This window comes from Phacochoerus africanus, chromosome 14, assembly GCF_016906955.1.
Source record: "Phacochoerus africanus isolate WHEZ1 chromosome 14, ROS_Pafr_v1, whole genome shotgun sequence".
Classification (NCBI taxonomy): Eukaryota; Metazoa; Chordata; class Mammalia; order Artiodactyla; family Suidae; genus Phacochoerus; species Phacochoerus africanus.
The window spans coordinates 47,499,178-47,517,960 of NC_062557.1; the positions used below are offsets into that span (position 1 = coordinate 47,499,178).

At 49.1% G+C, this 18,783-nt stretch overlaps 1 protein-coding gene across 2 annotated transcripts in view; it reads right to left on the minus strand.

Moving 5' to 3' along the window:
- The window catches only part of PRPF8 (pre-mRNA processing factor 8), a 32,090-nt gene extending 16,747 nt beyond the window's left edge, over positions 1 to 15,343 (minus strand). Inside the window, exons 1-24 of one of the 2 annotated variants that reach the window (XM_047758727.1) lie at positions 15,252 to 15,343; positions 14,942 to 15,052; positions 14,364 to 14,532; positions 12,229 to 12,393; positions 11,932 to 12,150; positions 11,589 to 11,801; positions 11,073 to 11,198; positions 10,871 to 10,976; positions 9,510 to 9,700; positions 9,266 to 9,385; positions 8,992 to 9,181; positions 8,738 to 8,857; positions 8,495 to 8,629; positions 8,006 to 8,135; positions 7,427 to 7,623; positions 7,089 to 7,295; positions 6,811 to 6,974; positions 6,537 to 6,663; positions 6,226 to 6,418; positions 5,525 to 5,712; positions 5,158 to 5,396; positions 4,788 to 4,934; positions 4,391 to 4,601; positions 3,628 to 3,744 (exon numbers count right to left, since the gene is read on the minus strand). In XM_047758727.1, the coding sequence (XP_047614683.1) occupies positions 3,628 to 3,744; positions 4,391 to 4,601; positions 4,788 to 4,934; positions 5,158 to 5,396; positions 5,525 to 5,712; positions 6,226 to 6,418; positions 6,537 to 6,663; positions 6,811 to 6,974; positions 7,089 to 7,295; positions 7,427 to 7,623; positions 8,006 to 8,135; positions 8,495 to 8,629; positions 8,738 to 8,857; positions 8,992 to 9,181; positions 9,266 to 9,385; positions 9,510 to 9,700; positions 10,871 to 10,976; positions 11,073 to 11,198; positions 11,589 to 11,801; positions 11,932 to 12,150; positions 12,229 to 12,393; positions 14,364 to 14,532; positions 14,942 to 15,041 (3,774 nt within the window). In that variant the 5' untranslated portion in view covers positions 15,042 to 15,052; positions 15,252 to 15,343. The remainder of the gene's footprint in view (positions 1 to 3,627; positions 3,745 to 4,390; positions 4,602 to 4,787; positions 4,935 to 5,157; positions 5,397 to 5,524; positions 5,713 to 6,225; positions 6,419 to 6,536; positions 6,664 to 6,810; positions 6,975 to 7,088; positions 7,296 to 7,426; positions 7,624 to 8,005; positions 8,136 to 8,494; positions 8,630 to 8,737; positions 8,858 to 8,991; positions 9,182 to 9,265; positions 9,386 to 9,509; positions 9,701 to 10,870; positions 10,977 to 11,072; positions 11,199 to 11,588; positions 11,802 to 11,931; positions 12,151 to 12,228; positions 12,394 to 14,363; positions 14,533 to 14,941; positions 15,053 to 15,251) is intronic. The other variant, XM_047758728.1, reaches the window with a different exon arrangement.
- Between the last annotated feature and the right edge of the window lie 3,440 nt (positions 15,344 to 18,783).

Consider the following 18,783-nt stretch of genomic DNA (forward strand, 5'->3'; position numbering starts at 1 on the left):
CCAATCCCTTACCACTACACAACAGCCCTCTCGCAAAACCCCAATCCTAAACCAGCACTATAATCTATTCCACCTTCTCCAGCCCATCGCCGAGCAGCTGAGCGCTTCTGGGAAGAGCCCACACTCACTCACAGCTGTCCTCTCTCTCTTGAAACCCTCAGCGCACAGCTCCTTCACCAGCGGACGACTCACCCCTCACCAGTGCGCTCAAGTCCAACACCCCCGCCCCTCAGCCCAGCCCAGCCCAGGCTAAGCGGAAAGAGTCAAGCCTTTTCCTAACTCCCCACTAAACCCACCTACACTCTCGTCTATGCAGACCTCTTTTCTACTAGGTTCAGAGGATACTTTCCCCTGCTTGCCCTTTACTCCGTCCCTGCTGAGGGGACATCACTTCTCACACTTCTTTGCTACACTCTGAACTGCTACTGGCTCCCTCCTGCCCACATACTGCACTCCCGTTTAAAAATACCTGCCTCTCTCCTACCTCCCTCTAGGTGGCATCGAATGTCCCTCCTCCTCCAGCTCTGGCAAACTGACAGTCCACTCCCTCACTTCCCATAAAGCCTCACCCGCTGCAATCTGGCATCTATCCCCACTAGTTCCGAAACAGCTCTTGCTAAGGTCACCAATGACGTCCTGACGGTCAAATCCAATGGATGCTTGTCAGGCCTCATCTGACTGAAACACTCTTAGGTAACTGACACTGCTAAGTGCCCGTCCCAACTCCTGACAGGCCTGGCGCCCGCAGCCCGGCACTTCCCCAGTCTGGCCACACTGCCACTACTGTTCCCTAGAATTCCAAACTCATCCCTCTGCTCTTCTCGCTCCTTACACTTTGCCAAGACAACCTCGCTCCCTCTTAAATTCTCAATCATCTCCTTTATGCTGACAGACTCCTAAATCTACATTTGCAACTGAGACGTCTTCTTCAAGCCTCAGACTGTAACATTATCTCCACTTGGACATCCTATAGGAACCTCTAAGTTCCCCTAATCGCTCTTACTTTCTCACCTTATTTCTCTCCCTAGAGCTTCAAACTCATACTGCTCCTCAAATCTAAGAGGTACCCTCAAGGGGGACAAAATGCACACAAATACATGTATATATGTATCTTGAAATAGAAGGAACACAATATAAATAAGTGGCTGCTGTAACCTCTATCTGGATGTTCTCAGGAACCTCATCCTTTTTATACCCTGAACGAAGTCCATTATCTTCTTTCCTGAACCTGCTCTTCCTGAAGCACTCCAGTTGGTGGCACCGATACCCACCTAGTCATTCAGGCCGAAAACTCAATGTTATCTTGACTTCCTTTCCCTCCAGCATTCCACCAAAATGAAGCTCTGCTGACTTTAACTACTTATCAGTTCTGTTCCCTTCTCCGTTCACTGTTCTCATCATGTTTAGCTAGACTTCTACAATAGTTCCCAAGCCTCATCTCACTTTGTACTCTTTTTGTTTATGTGTGTGTGTGTCTTTCAGTCTTTTTAGGGCCACGCCTGTGGCAAATGGAAGTTCCCAGGCTAGGGTTCCATTCGGAGCTGCAGCTGCCAGCCTACACCACAGCAACACAGGATCCGAGCCACGTTTGTGACCTGTATCACAGCTCATGGCAACGCCAGATCCTTAACCCACTGAGCAAGGCCAGGGATCAAACCTGCATCCTCATGGATACTAGTCAGGTCATTAACTGCTGAGCCATGACGGGAACTCCATTTACAGGACTCTTGACGAGGTGTGCAATACCCTCCGTGATCTGGCTCATGTTTAATCCAGCCTCTGTCTCCTCCACAATTTTACTGCAGTAAATTCCGAACTTTTTAGAGCCTCACACATACCACGCCAGCTACCTCTTCATATCTCTGGCTGAAAGAATGTCTCCCTCACCTGCCTCTCACAAATTATTTCCTTCAGGAAGTCTTTCTCTCTCTCCCAGACTGGGCTGGCGTCATGATCTGTGTGCTCTCACAGATTCCCAAATAACACAAGAGCTCTACAGACACAGGATATTACAATTCTCTTTGACTATATATACATCTATCTCTCTAGCTAAGTAGTGAGTTTCAGTAAGGCAGAGATTCTCACATGGAGTATGTGTAATCCCCTGAACAGTGGCTATCGACAAACACCAATGGAATGAATGAGTTATATGATTCCTGTTATCTGACTCTTAGAGGATATAACACAACCTAAAAAGACATTTTTTTTCCTTGCGCCATACTCCAAAAAAAACGTATCATGACAAATTTTAGGTAAGGGATACTAAGATTAAAAAACATATCATGGAGTTCCCACTGTGGCACAACGGGATCTTGTGGTGCAACCAGGACACAGGTTCAATCCCCTGCCCAGCACAGTGGGTTAAAGGATCTGGTGTTGCTGCAGCTGCAGTGTAGATCACAACAGCAGCTCAGATCTGATCCCTGGCCTGGAACTCCGTATGCCTCAGGGGTGGCCAAAAATAAGGGGAACAACAACAAAAAAGTATCCTGTGTCTGCTAGGAGTTTCCTGAAAGCCTAATGGTTAAGGATCCAGCATCAGATCCTTATATCCACTGGTGTAGCTCACGGCTGTGAAGTGGATTTGATCCCTGGCCTGGGAATTTCCACATGGTGTGGGTGTGGCCAAAAAAAAAAAAAAATGTATCCATAACAGAACCATCAGAACCACTACCCCAAAATTTAAAGTCTTCCTTATACGCTACATATCTAAAGAGATATGAAGGCCAAAGGAGCAAAAACGTCATGGTTAAGAACTATTCCAGGGAGTTCCCATCATGGCTCATCAGTAACGAACCCAACTAGTATCCATGAGCATGTAGGTTCGATCCCTGACCTTGCTCAGGGGGTTAAGGATCCAGCGTTGCCATGAGCTGTGGTGTAGGTCACAGATGCGGCTCGCATCCCAAGTTGCTGTGGCTGTGGTGACCCCTAGCCTGGGAACTTCCACATGTCTCGGGTGCGGCCCTTAAAACAAAAAAGTTATTCTAAAAGAAACCAGGATAAAGCAACTTTTTTTAAGCTGTTGAGCCGTTTTTCTATGTAAGCATTACATTTCCAGAAAAAAAATCCCGGGGTTTTCCCTTCTGTGTTTTTCTGGTTTGCTTTTTTTTGTGGTCTGTGATGCCAACTGAAGTTGTCAGTACAATGAAGCTAACGTGATTGGGCAAGAGCAGATTATTCTGCCATTTTTCTATACTTTTGAGTTGCACATCAAATCTGGAACTGATCACAACACTTTCAAGTTCACATTTCCAGCTCTGTGATCATCAGTGTTGCACATTCACCACTGTATCGCTGCCTCTTCATCACAGTTAGAAACTAGACAATGACTCTGGAACACAACCTAATAAAAACCTAGCATTTCCCTCTCTTTTTGGCATGACTGATGTTCCTGAGAGCATCAGCCCAGACACTCATGTGTACCATTGGTGGAATGCGAAGACAGCATTAAAAGCAAGGCTACTTTTTAAACTTTGCAAAAACTTAAAGCACACGCAGTTAACAAATTGCTGCTGTACATAAAGCACGGAGACTACACTGAGCACAGCTGGCAAGAAAGGAGAGCAAAGCACAAAGATCTAAACGGGATGTGAGACGGACAGAGAACATGACTGCACTACGTACCTTGGTGAAGGTGGTGGACCCAGAGGCCATCAGAATTTGACGCACACGGTTGTGGAAGCGCTGCATTGACTCATCATCCACACGCAGGAAACACTGAGCTGTCCGCTCCTTAGTAACCTAAACCACAAGGTCAAGGTTAACTATCTCTGGAACTGCCACAGGAACAAGAAATTTTTTGTTTTGTCTTTTTGGAGTACACCCATGGCATATGGAAGTTCCTAGACTAGGGGTTGAAACAGAGCTGCAGCTTCTGGCCTACGCCACAGCCACAGCAACGCCAGACTGAAGCCTCATCTGCAACCTACACCACAGCTCAACACTGGATCCTTAACCCACTGATCAAGGCCAGGGATCAAATCCACATCCTCAGAGAGACAACATCAGGTCTCTAACCGGCAGAGTCACAGTGGGAACTCCAAGAACCAATGCTGACCATCACTAAGCCCTTACTCTCCCAACCAGGCTCATCCGACTGACACTGAAAAGGTATTTGGGAGTTCCCACTGTGGTGCAACAGGACCAGCGGCATCTCTGCAGTGCCCGGACACAGATGCAATCTCCAGCCCAGTACAGTAGGTTAAAGGATGCAGTGTTGCCACAGCAGCGCTACAGATCACAACTACGGATGAGATCTGATCCCTGGCCTGGGAACTCCATGTGTGATGGGGCAGCCAGAAATGGAAAAAAAAAAAAAAAAAAAAAAAAAGGAAAAAGTGTGTGTAATGCTCCTCCCAGCTACCCCGCCCCCTGGCCCAGGCCCTACCTCATTCTGCAGGTTCCAGACCCCGTCCTTGTGGGTGAACTCCTCATAGCTGGTGCGGCATTTTGGCAGGATGCGGCACTCAAAACCGCACATGTTGAACAGCAGGTTGGGGTTGTCCTTACTGTACACCGACACGAAGCTGTTTTCCCACTGGACTGTAGTCACTGAGCGTGGCAGACGGTTCTTGATGTCCCAGAACACCGCCCGACCCCTGCCCACAGAGAACATGGGTCACACCAGTCCCCTGGAAGGCACTTCCCTGCAAAGGCCAGACTGACGACAGCCCAACAGAGTACATCCTCCTAGCCAGAACGCCACCTCCTAAAGTCCCTCTGATTGTCCTCCGGGTCCCTCAGGCTGACATCCTTCCCGCTCCCAGAGCCGAACTTAGACTCACAAGTTAACGTCATGCTTCATGAGGCGCATGCGGGCATCTCGGGGCCAGCACTTCTTGTTATTATAGCCGACGATGTTCTCATTGTTGGGGTCAGGATGCTCCGTCAGGTAACGCTGGATTAGGTCCCGAGCCTCATCTGCTGTGAACCTGCACCAGACAATGCGCCCTGCTGAGGCCCAAGCACACTGGGATCTCATGAGACCCACAGTTCCCTGGAGGGAGGCCACCCCGCCCCTTCCTACTCAGAAGACTTCCTTCCATTTTAGAGCCCCAGCCCAGCAGCAAGCCAACTAAGGCAGGACAGCCACTTCCAGAGGCTGGGCACACGCCTCAGCGCCCTGCAAGGATAAGAAACCAGGCAAGCCCTCACCTGAAAAAAATATGGATACGATCGATGTATCTGCAGAAGAGACGGATGGGGTGGGCAGCCTCGGTAGCTATGTCTTGGAAACTGAGAAAGTCGTTTGGCATCTGAGGGGGCCCAGCCATCTCACTGGCCCGGTGCAAGCCCAACACAAGCAAATCCATCACCAGGCCATAGTACTGCACGATGAACGAGGCAAACTGCAGGCCTCTGATGATCCCATATGAATTTGTATGGTTCATGTCCTAGAAAGACAGAGGACACTCAAGCACGGCAGCGTGCCAGGCTTCTCCGGGGCCCAGCCTCTTCCCTCCCCACCTCAGCAAATCCCAGCTCGGCAGGCTGGACACCCCACCCCGAGCCCGGAACACACCTTGTAGTTGATGACGACGTTGTTCTTGGCGGTCATGTAGTCAGCGATGTTGTGGTCTACGATGAGGCGCAGCAGCCTGTTCAGCAGGGTCAGGTCGATCTTCTCATACATCTTCTCAAAGCGAGACTCCAGCATGACGTTGCACTCGCCCTCGCTTGTCTCCCACACGTCCTGCAGGTTATTGATGCCTGAGGAGGGGGCAAGACAGGGCTCCAGCAGGTTAGAAATTCCCTTTCAGGGAGCTCCCGTTGTGGCAAAACGGAAACAAATCCAACTAGTAACCATGAGGCTGTGGATTCGATCCCTGGCCCTGTTCAGTGGGTTAAGGAACTGGCGTTGCTGTTAGCTGTGGTGTACGTCACAGACGTGGCTCTGATCCTGCGTTGCTGTGGTGTAGGCTGGCAGCCGTAGCTCCGATTCGACCCCTAGCCTGGGAACTTTCATATGCCGCAAGTGCAGCCCTTTAAAAAAAGAAAAAAAAAGAAAGAAAGAAATTCCCTTTCAGGACCAGTGCCTACGGTAATCCGATCGCATGCCACTCTATTCATTCACTGGCTTGCCAGGAGAGTCAGCTTTGCTCAGTTTATCATCAATACCATTTCCTTGCTACTGTGCAGCAAGAAAGTAAACTAATTCTGCTGCCTGGATAGCAGAACTCAATGCGCCTCCCGTTCTCAGGTGCGATCCCAGAAAAGTTTTACCTTGGCACCACTTGTAAACAAGCAGAGGCGGCGGTTCTGTGTCAGCAGGCTTGATCCAGGGCGGGAAAAGGCGGCGCTTGTCAGCTTCGTACCAGAGGTACTGGTCCAGGTAGGCATCAGTGATTTTCTCCAGGGGCTCCACATCATACACTGGCACCAGGTGGCTATAGAGATCCATGAACTCAATGCCTACCTGCGAGACACAGAAGCTGGCTCACACCAACCCACCAACCACCTGAGACAACCTGCCACACTGGGTGCCAGGGATGAATCACGCAGCCAGAACAAAATGTCAGGGGCATCTCACTCACTTCTTTGAAGGCTCTCTGTGTGAGAAGGTGACGCTTGATGCGGGACAATGCCTCATGGGGGTTGTCATAAGCTTGCTCGATCAGACCCAGCTCTTCCCTCTGAGACTGGTTTAACCGGGACTTCACACTGACAAGGCAAAAGAAAAGGTGAGTGGGAAAATCAAGAGGAAGCCAACCCCAGAAAGGACTGATGCTAAGCCTTCTTTCTTTGGACTCTTGATGATGCTATCATTCTTCCCTGTCACCTCCCCATAGGAACCTGTCTACCCCTCACCTGTAAGCTTCCTTGAGCCGCTCCAAGGCTAAGATGAGCAACTTGGTGTCATGCTTGTAGGAGAGTGGGGGGAAGGGGATGGGTGAGAACCTGCGGCTTTCCAACCAATGCACAGTGGTGGTATATACTGCCACTGCTTCCTCTGCTGTGATGTAAGGCCCGTCCTGTAAGGTGGACGTGAGAATTAGCTTCCAACTGTATCCCAAGCCTTCCAGGGCAAGGCATGGTCCCAACTTTGCAGCCCATCCTCCTGCCCACTCCCCTATACCCAGCCCGACCTTCAGGTAGTTGTGCTGCCGCTCCTGTTCTGCCTTCAGGTAGAGCCGAGTGAGGCGGCCCAGGTTCTTTTTGCAAACAGTCTTATCTACAGTGGCCCCACGGCGAATTCGTTCCCGGTTATAGTGGGCAGTGTTGGTCCACCAGTCAGCCTTGGCCTTCACGTATCGAAGGATCATATTCTCTATAGGTGTTGGCAGCCCAGGGACCTGAAAGCACAGACAGCACAATGAGAATCTGGTGGGAGCCACACACACCCCAAGGCAGTCCGGAAGTGGTAACCCTAACCCCAGGAAGACGATGTCCATTCACGCCTCCTCCGAGTGGGGGAGACACTCACCTTCCAGGGAATGTTGGCCTTCCAGCAGCGCCAGGCTTCACTGAGGTGCTGCAGGATGGTCCGGGCCTTGTTCTGTTTTATTCCCTCCGGCATCATGTCCAGAATGTCATGCATTACAGCGGCCCGAAGCTCAAGGTCAAAATGCGATTCCACGCGCTGCTTTGTCACAGTCTTTGCCACCCCCTTTGAGTGCCGGCCTACAAGGGAAAGTGATGGGAAGCAAAACTTGTTGCTTCCAATGACAGTCTCTACCTTCACGCACACAGTTAACCATGGTGACAATGAAATCAGTAAGTATAAACAAAGCATCTGCGTGCTTCACACACTCAAGATACCTCAGACCTTCACAAGTATGCTTCTGAGAACTTTCCAGTCTATAAATACTCCACAGCCTCAGGCCCCAAAGTGAAGCCCAAGAAACAGAATGCTTGGTCAGACGCACTGGAGACTGGGCCTTAGAGGCAATCCGGCAAGAAGGGATTCTCAGTTGCAAACAAAGGCAGGGAACAGAATAGGAACACACGTGATCTACCCTCCAAGGGCTTAGGGGAGAAAGCGGACACAGAGAAAACCACTCACCTTCAAACTGCCGGGCCAGGAGGTTGCCCAGCCAACGCTCCAGCAAAGGGGTGATGCCACGCATGAAGAACAGCCAGACCCGCCAGCCAGCAGCCCAGAAGCCACAGCCAGGGCCCTTCCCCACAGGGCCCTAGGATTCCAAGCAGAAATGAAGGATACAAGTTAGCAATTCATTCAGACAACAATAGAAAGTTGGGCAGAGGTGGGGCAAGGAGTACGTGTGTGGCAGTGAAGGAGAAAAAAGGGAAAACTCCTGAGACTGCAATATCTGAAACGGGGCAAATGGGGTACTTAAGGCAGAAACCAGTAACTAAGATTCTCTACTTGGACCTAAAGAGGGGCTTTTGGGGAAAATGTTGAGATTCACAAGGTGAGGGCAATAATGAACTCAAAGCCTCTCTCCCAGTAGATCCCTGGAAAACCCTGGCTAGATGTAAAAATTAAGATGGATCTCAGAAAACACATGTATGAGGGAGGGCAGGGTCTTACCGTGTTGAAGCGGTAATAGATGAGATGCTTCAGGTCCTTGCACATTCTTATCTGCCGCATCAGCTTGTATTTGTACCGGTACATGCCCGTCAGCTGCCCCACGTGGGCAAAGATGTACTGCAACCCATCTGCCAGCTGCAACACATGGCCTCGTTAGGCTTTCAGCTAGATCCAGCTCCAGGATGGGCTCCAGCTTCACCCCATACCTCCGCCTGGGGCAGGGACTGGGGGTTCCTAGCTCACCTGGAAGGCATCCACGTTGCCCAACCGATACTGCACATGACTGTCCACCACCAGCTTAGTTAAACGCAGAACTTCTCGACACAGGTGAAAAGCATTCCCAAAACGAGATTTCTTTCTTTCCTAGAAAAGATGTGAAAAACAGAAACAACATTAGTCGGCAAGAGTCCGGACTGAACGTGTGCCTCCTGCAGGGGCCAGAGCAAGACCAGTCCATCCCTCCAGCGCAGGAGACCCTCAAGGTCCAATGCAGGTACCTTGGTGGTGAGCGTCTTGACGGGCTTGAGGTTGAAGTTGTAATCCAGATGCAGATAGTTGAGATTTTTACGGTGAATAAGAAGGTTGAGCATGTTGTAGCCCTGGCGGCAAACCTGCAGCCCCACCTCCACCCAGTCCAGCTTCGTAGACTGAAAGAACTTGGTGGCTTTGAAGGAACGGAACAGATACCTGAGGAGGGAATAAGAAGGAGAGTTAGTCTTCTGATCATCTTTGGAAGAGGAGAAGCCTGGGCAGGGGCCTGCGGCACCTCACCTCTTCTTTTGGGCTTTAGGGGGCCGGTGCTTCAGGGCATTCAGCACATAGTACTTAAGCAGCTTCTGGTAAGAGACCCTCACTTTCACCGGCTGCCCAGCGGGACAATGCTCCCGATACCTGGAAAAACAAGCCCAGGAGTTCAGCCCTTCTCTCCCGCCAGCCACTCTGGGAAAGGCTGCAGGCCCACCCAGCTGGGGCCCCTCCTCCTATACACACGCTACCTCCCAGGTAGAAGCCTTACCAGTTCTTGACGAGGGGGATGTCTAGGGCCCGGCGGGTGCGACCAGAGCGTAGGTTGAAGGGCCGTGGGGCCCAGAGCAGGGCAATGCCATTGGCTGTGTTGTCTGTGTAGAGGGGTGTGTCCTTCAGGAAGGGCTCCACGAACTCCGGGAGCTCAAACTCTTCATCGTCATCCGGCAACGGTTCCTGGCTCTGAAAGAAGAATCCCTGAGGGTTTAGCTCCTGCTGAACTGGGCAGAGACTGAGAACAAGAGGGAACCTCTCTGGGGCCAACTGTGCTTGGCCCAGTGGCTACATCTGCCATGGAAACTGGGCTGCCTGACAAGAGAAGCCCTAAAGGGCCAGAGCAAAGGGGGCCGTGGGAGCAGAAAGCAAGGCGAGGCCAACCAGGAAAGCAAGCAGCACCTCTCACACCCCAACTGGCTCTCCACCAAAGGCCTCCCAGAGGAGCCCCAATACCAGAAGAGGTAAACACTGCAATCACCTTCTCTTCGAACTCCAAAAACTGGGCTTGGGGAAGGAAATCTGTTCATGCTAAGAACGTAATGGAACATAGATCAACATCAAAAACAGTATTCTAAGTGTAAAAAGCCAATCACAAAAGACCACACACTATGTGATTGTACTTACATGAAACATCCAGAAAAGATAAACATATAGAGACAGAAAGTAAATTTATAGTTGCCTAAATAAGGAAGGGTCAAGTGAAAAAGAGCGACTACTGATGGGTACAGGGTTTCTCTTTGAGGAAATGAAAATGTTCTAAAATTAACTGTGGAGATGGTTACATACCTGTGAAAAAACTAAAAGCCATCAAATTATACACTTTAAAGGGGCCACTGTGTGGTAGTGAATTACAGCTCAAGGGATTGGGGGAAAAAAAAAAGAACACACTAGAAAAAGACCAGAATAAGATGATATGGAAAGACAAAGAAGGGTACAGATAAAGCCTCGATGGATAATCTCAGAAACCAAGATGATACCAATAACTTAGTTTGGGCCAATTGCCCAACTCCCAAATTAGCTTACAGCATGAGGGGAATACTTCAGAAAGGAAAATATGTCTCCCTCGTAGATGAATTTTATCTAGTAATTCTTCTATCCAGTCAAGAAACTTCTCTCTTCATCTCTCACTATGGCGCAGCAGGATCAGTGGCGATTTGGGAGTGCAGGGATGCAGGGTGGATCCCCAACCCAGTACAGGTTAAGGATCTGCAGTTACTGCAGCAGCAGCTTAGGTTGTGACTGCGGCTCAGATCTGACCCCTGGTCTGAGAACTCCACATGCCAAGGGGCAGCCAAAAAAGAAAAAGAAAGAAAGAAATTTCTCTTAGAAGACTGAGGTCAAATGCTTTACTCTCACCTTGACAGAGTGTCTGTGGGATATGGGGTTGATCAAAGGATCAAAGTAGAAAGCTGGCAAGTCAGGATCCTCCGTTTTGATGAACACAACATTAGGAGTGTGGTACCTAAAATGAAAGAAAAGTCATCAGTCAAGTTCTCCTGCCCTGGCCCAACCTAAATGCCAGCGTCGCCTTTCCCCCAGCTGGGTCTAGTGCTCTCACCAGGTGAGGTGGACGTGGTGTGGAAGGTTGTTGTACAAGTAAGGAAAGGCAATCTTGTACTCAGTGCGGATAGGCTGCCGGATGATGATCTTGTTAATATCATTGAATTCATTCCAGTCTTCATCCCTAGAGTACAAAATCAAGGATGAGCAGACGAGCTGGGGAGTTTGGAAACTACAACGGAATCTTAGGATCAAGATTAGATTTCAGGAGTTCCCATGGTGGCGCAGTAGAAACGAATCCAACTAGGAACCGTGAGGTTGCGGGTTCGATCCCTGGCCTTGCTTACTGGGTTAAGGATCCGGCGTTGCTGTGAGCTGTGGTATAGGGTCACAGACACGGCTTGGATCTGGCATTGCTGTGGCTGAGGTGTAGGCAGCTGCAGCTCTGATTTGACCCCTAGCCTGGGAACCTCCATATGCTGCAGGTGCGGCCCTAAAAAGACAAAAAAAAAAAAGGATTAGATTTTATTCATTCAACCCAAAGTGCCTAAAATCCCTACTCTCTCCAACTTACTGTAGGTTGATGTCTCGGACAAGAGGCTCAAACTTGGGGCCTCCAGGAATGGCCATATTGAGTGCCTTGGAGGTAAAAAAGGCCTTCAGATCAAATAGATAGAAGTAGTTGTCATCTACCAAGTCTGTCAGAAGCTGATTGGCCAGGCGGTAGAGAGTGGACATCATGGGCAGTGTGAACTGCCAGCGCTGGTAAGTGGAACCATTCACATACCTAGGGGAAAAAAGAGGCCCACCTCAGGTAGGTATACCAGCAAACCACGCCATACTACCTACTGTTCTCCCAAGACCCCTTCTGGAGTTCCAGCACTCTCGCGGGAGTAGTAACTCCAACCATCACTCACTTTCGGCTGTCCCTCAATGGCTGGTGGTCATAGAACCAGTCTAACACCGGGGCATCCTCCTCAGGATCCAGCTCTAGCTGAATGGCTTCCAGTGGCTCGACATCTAGGATGTTGTCAGCATAGTCCAAAGGCGGCTCCTCATCATCAAAAGGGGGGAAACGCATCCTCTTGAAATGCCTCCTGTCTCTTTTTTCTCGACGCATCATAATCCACATTGACCTGGAAGTCAACAATGTCACATCAAGGCTTCTACCCACTGTCCCCCAACCACCACCACCACATTCCAGGCCTTCTTACCCCCACTGGGAGATGTAGACAGGCTCAATGACCCAGGGAATCTCATTGACAAAGGAAATGGCTCCGGTGATGTGGTAGAGCACAGGCACATCCCGAATCTGCTCCCAAGGCATCGGCATGTTCTCCAAGAGTTTGAGGACCGCATGGGGCATGTACTTGAGAGCACTGCAACAACAGAAAGAAATATTTAGAAATGACAAGGTGGGAGTTCCCATTGTGGCGCAGTGGTTACGAACCCGACTGGTACCCATGAGGACAAGGGTTCTACCCCTGGCCTCATTCAGTGGGTTAAGGATCCGGCATTACCATGAGCTGTGGTGTAGGTTACAGACGTGGCTTGGATCCCACACTGCTGGGGCTGTGGTATATAGGCCAGCAGCTATAGCTCCGATTCAACCCCTAGCCTGGGAACCTCCACATGCTGCAGGTATGGCCCTACAGGACAAAAAAGACCAAAAATAAATAAATAAATAAAAGACAAGGTGTTCTGCTACCTGTGCCATGCAGAGAAGCCACAAGGTATCACAGCGCCACATTCCACAGAAAAATCTGCCTTACAATCCAACTCCAAACGCCGCGCACAGGTCGTCCAGGATCAGGAACCACGGCCCCACCTCCAACTATGCCACTGTTCCTCTTAAACCTCACAGTTCCACAATATTGGGTTCGGTCCCTCTAAACTAACAGCTGTTCCCCTAAACACAGCTTTTAGGTTCTCACATGCTATTTTTTCCGTACCATTTTATAAGTAATAGCAACAAAATATTCATCACACTTTATTGTAACCATTTGTCTAATGACTGCTACGTCACTAGGCTATAAGCTCTAGCAAGGCCATTACTGTCTTTTTTTTCCCTTTTCTTTTCTTTGTTTTTCAGGGCTGCACCTGCAGCATTATGGAAGTTCCCAGGCCAAGGGTCCAATTGGAGCTACAGCCACCAGCCAATGCCACAGCCACAGCAACACAGGATCCAAGCTGTGTCTGCAACCTACCCCACAGCTCACGGCAACGCCAGATCCTTAACCCACTGATCAAGGCCAGGGATGGAACTCGCATCCTCATGGACCCTGGTCAGGTTCATTAACTTCTGAACCACAAAGAGAACTCCAAGGCCATTACCTTCTGTTCACTGTTATATCCCTGAAACCCAGCACAGTTCTCAAAAATATCTTTGAAGTAGAGGAGTTTCCGTTGTGGCTCAGTGGGTTAAGAACCTAATGTACTCGTACTATCTGTGAAGATGCGGGTTTGATTCCTGGCCTCACTCAGTGGATTAAAGGATCTGGCATTGCCACAAGCTATGGTGTAGATCACAAATGCAGCTTGCAGCTTGGATCCAACTTCACTGTGGCTGTGGTATAGGCCAACAATTGTAGCTCTGATTCGACCTCTAGCCCAGGAACTTCCATATGCCACAGGTGTGGCCATAAAAAGAGGAAAAAAATTTTTGAAGTTAAAAAAGTGTCTATGGCGGTCATAGTTCATTCAGTGGCTAACATTTTCTTTGTCAAAGCAGAAAAGGGATTTGCTAAGACATTTGTACGTGTACTCATTCAGCTTGGGAATACAGAAAAACAAGAGTACAGACACCTCAGAAGTTAACTGTCCCTGAAACTGAGGGTTCTGGTCACTTAGAAGTTACAGGCAACAAGAATGCATGAGGTTTCCTGAGTTCCCGTCGTGGCTCAGTGGTTAACGAATCCGACTAGGAACCAGGAGGTTGCGGGTTCGATCCCTGGCCTTGCTCAGTGGGTTAAGGATCCGGCATTGCTGTGAGCTGTGGTGTAGGTTGCAGACGCGGCTCGGATCCCGAGCTGCTGTGGCTGTGGTGTAGGCCAGCAGCTACAGCTCTGATTCGACCCCTAGCCTGGGAACTTCCATATGCCACAAAAGCGGCCCAAGAAATGGCAAAAAGACCAAAAAAAAAAAAAAAAAGAAAAGAAAAAAAAACAAAAAAAGAGCATCACTAGAAGATCTCGTAATTCTAACAGAATCCTAGTGGTTTTCTCCCTTCTTTGATCAAGATGGGATGTCGCTGAAGATTAAGGACCCAAAACGATAGAGCAGCTATCCAGGACTGCGATTTACGGGACAGGGCAGAGTCCAAATGAAATAACTTCAGGATGTTCCTTACCCCAGGTAGACCCTTTTGTCATGGCGAAACTTCCTGTTGGTCATGTCCCCATGGTCTCGAATGATCTTCCTGACATGTTCTGGAGGCATGTCTTCCTTCTGAGCATCCACAAATCCAAACTTCCGCTTTTCGGCATAGCGCTTGGCCTGCAACTGCTGCCACTTTCGAGCTACAAAAACCTCAGTTTTAAGGACTGCACACCCTTAGCCTAATCACCCCCTACTTCTTGCCCTAGGCTAAGCTCCCACCAGGATGCATGACAGAAGGGTGGGCACCTAGCAGGAGCACTCCCTGCCAGCTCTCTTGACAACTCGCTCTGCTTAAACCCTTTAACGGCAGGGGTTTTGCCTGAAAAGCTATTGTATCCCCCTTGTTTGGATCAGTGCCTGCAAACAGTAGACACCTTTTTTTTAACCGATAGTTTTAAAGACTTGAATAGATGAAAAAATAAATAAGGGCTAATAAGTGCACTAAGACCTAATGTTTTGACACACTTGCCAAAACCTGGAAGGGTTCAAACCACTAGACGCGCACGCGCACACCCGTCCCCAGGCGCCGCTCCCGCACACTTTCTTCACCTTTCTCCTGCAGCTTCTCCTCCGACATGTAGTCTGGCAGCGGAGCTAGAGGGCCGGGAACCGGGTTGCCCGGCCCTCGGTAAGGAAATACTCCGGCCATTCCCGGAGAATCTGGGGAAACGGCAGAAGAAAAAAATTAATGAGGAAGAGGGCCCAGGCCCACAGAAGGCGCAGCAGGAACACGTCAAGACCCCTCGGCCTGCAGTCCCGCCTCGCTCAATGTGCGCCCAGCCGGGCTGGATCCTTCTGGCCGCTCAGCCGGACCCCCACCGCGCCTCCCACGGCCCGGCCTTTAAAGCCCGCCACGCACCCCCACAGCCCCTCACACAGACAGCCGCTTTCCGCTCAGGGCAATGGCGGCAAGCCTACGTCCGCTCCGCGTTCCCAAAGCCAGGAAGTGCGCAACCCAAGTTCAGCAGTTGATCCAATAGGCACCGGTGTGATCAGAAGGATTACCGAGCTCACCAATTAGAGATGCAAGTCGGGCCAGAGGGGCGGGTCCACGGACGGAAGTATTTGAACGCGAGGGGGTGTGCTCCATATAGGCGCAAGCCCCGCCTCCTGCGTTTCTGAAGCTGTTTCTGTGCCTTCGGCTGTAGGGCCGCAGGAAACGAAAGCTTCGGAAGATCGAATAAATTTGTCGAATTCTGCACATTATTCTGTGTCTAGTCTCATGTATGTAGACTTGAGGTTCAGCACTAGCTCTGAGTCAGGCAGTCTTTTGTTCATGCATTCGTTCATTCAACCATCATTTATTGAGTGCCCACTGTTGTGTTAGGAATTAAGAGTAAGGGATGGGGAAGCCAAGCTCACAAGGTAGCTGGGAGGTAGAATTAGAACCCAGGCTCTCACAATCAGATGTGATGGGAATTCGGGGGCAGGGCGGTTTTGTTTTTGTTTTGTTTTGTTTTGTCTTTTTAGGGCCACGCCTACGGTATGATATATGGAGGTTCACAGGCTAGAGGTCGAATGGCAGCTGTAGCTGCTGGGCCTATGCCACAGCAGCGCGGGATCCGGCAACTCCGGATCCTTAACCCTGAGGAAGGCCAGGGATGGAGTCTGAGTCCTCATGGATGCTAGTCAGATGTGTTAACCACTGAGCCACTATGGGACCTCCTGTTTTCTGTGTGTTTGTTTTTTAATTTTATGGCCATACCCACGTCATATGGAAGTTCCAGGGCCAGGAATTGAATCTGAACTACTGCTGCACCCTATGCCATAGCTGACTTGTGCTGAGCAGAGGATGGAGCCCTGACCTCTGCAGCCACTGGAGCTGTTACAGATGAATTCTTAACCCCGTGCCCCTCCGTGTGACTTCCCGAGGCAGAGCGTTTAACTCTGCCTAAGATGTCAAGGAGGAGTTAGTTGATGAACCTACAGAAATAAAAGATGCTTTGGGGAACAACATTGCCAGGTGTACCCCCCCTTCATTCCTATTTTCTCTCTCTGGCAATGGTTACCCTATAGACCATATAATGAATACACTATAAACGCTTCTTGACTCCCTGAGGCACTTTCTCATCTTGCTGCCTGAATTGCCCTCCATCTCCTGCCTTCTTGGTTTCACCTCCCATCCCTCTTGCTCCATTTTTTTGATAACAACTTTGGTTTGTTTGTTTTGCCTTTTTTTGTTTGTTTTGAGGGCCACACCTGCAGAATATGGAGGTTCCCAGGCTAGGGGTCAAATCAGAGCTGTAGCTGCCAGCCTATGCCACAGCCACAACAATGCCAGATCCAAGCCACGTCTGCGATCTACACCACAGCTCACCGCAACGCCAGATCCTTAACCCACTGAGCAAGGCCAGGGATCGAACCCGAAACTTCATGGTTCCTAGTCAGATTTGTTTCCGCTGTGCCATGACGGGAATTCCATTTTTCGATAACAACTTTGAATGGATAAGTTTGTTTGAACTCACACCAAGTTTATTGTGGGGGATACAGAAAAATTGTAACCCATACGGCCTCTCCGTCTAGTTGAGAATTTAGGACTCGAAGGAGAAAATGAGAAAAATGCAAAGAAGGGTCCAGGCAAATGCTGGCTGGTGGGGCGGTTCATAACTTCAAAGAAGAGAGAGGAGCATTATTAAACACGTGGTGGAGGAGTTCCCGTTGTGGGTCAGTATCCATGAGGACTTGGGTTCCATCCCCAGCCCCACTCAGTGGGTGAAGGATCCTGTGCTGCTGTGAGCTGTGGTGTAAGTCACAGATGTGGCTCATGTCTGACATGGCTGTGGCATAGGCTTGCAGCTGCATCTCTTGACTCAACCCCTAGTCTGGGAACTTCCATATGCCTCAGGTGTGGCCCTAAAAAGCCAGGAAAAAAAAAACACAAAAACATGTGATCGAGGTGGGTGAATATGAAGGATTTGAGGAGGTAAAGACAGAGGAAGGAAAAAGGAATCCCAGGTGGTGGTGACTGCGAGAGTTCGAGTTTAGAAAGAGGAACAAGGATAGCATGTTCTGAAAACAACCAGCCAATTCATCTCTCAGCAATAGAAAGCCCAGCGTTATCTTCATCATGCTCATCACCGTCGTCAGGGTCCTTTACCACTTGTATGAGGTTTACTACGTGCCAGGCATTATTCTAGACTCTGGCAAAATCCTACTATTGTCTTGTTAACAGTTAACATTGTCCCAACCCATGTCAATTTCCTAGTTTTGATTGTCCCACTAATGTTATGTAAGATGTTCTCAAGTGGGTGAAATGTACACAGGAACTCTCAGTGCTATTTTCTAAACAGCATTATTGAGAAAGAACTTGCATTCCATCAAGTTTACCTGTTTAAAGTATACAATCCAATGATTTTTAGGATATTTACGGAGTTATACAATTAACATCACTATACAGTTCTAGAACATTCTTATCATTCCCCAAAGAAACCTCACATCCATTAGAACTCACTCCTCATCTCCTCCCATCTCCTACTGCTCGGCCCTAGGCAGCTACTAATCTACTTCGTGTCTCTGCAGATTTGCCTGCTCTGGAAATTTCATATAAACAGTAGTTCATATAAATGGTTTTGTCACTTTTGTGACTGGCTTCTTTTCCTTAATGCTTAGCATGTTTTTGAGGTTCATCCTTATTGTAGCACATACATATATTTTTTGGAGAAATGTCTTTTGAGATCCTTTGCAAGTTCCCTGTCATATATATAATACGCAAAATTTGGAGTTCCCCGTCGTGGCTTAGCGGAAACGAATCTGAGTAGTATCCATGAGGACGAAGGTTCTATCCCTGGCCTCATTCACTGGGTTAGGGATCAGGCATTGCTGTGAGCTGGGGTGTGAGTCGAAGACATGGCTCAGACCTGGCATTGCAGTGGCCGTGGCTTAGGCCAGCAGCTTCAACCTCTAGCCTGGGAAGTTCCCTATGCTGCAGGTGTGGTCCTAAAAAGACAAAAAAAAAAATTTCTTCTGTTCTTTGGATTATCTTTTCACTTTCTGGATGGTATTCCTTTTTTTTCTTTGACCGCCCCCCTCCACAACACATGAAGTTTCCGGGCCAGGGATCAGATCCGACCAAGCCAAAGTCAAGACCTAAGCTGCAGCTGTGTCCGGCAGGGGATCAAACCCGAGTCCTAGCACTCCCAAGCCAATGCTGATCCCATTGCACCACAGTGGGAATGCCAATGGATGGTATTCTTTGAAGCACAAAAAAATATTAATCCACATAAAGTCTAACTCATCAAATCTTCTATTATTTATAATTTCAGTGTCAAAGCTTAGAAATCATTGCCTAACCCAAGTCACAAAGATGTAATCTCATGGTTTTCTTTTAAGGGTTTTATAATCTTAGCTCTTAACTGTAGGTCTATGATTCACACTGAGTTCATTTTTGTGTG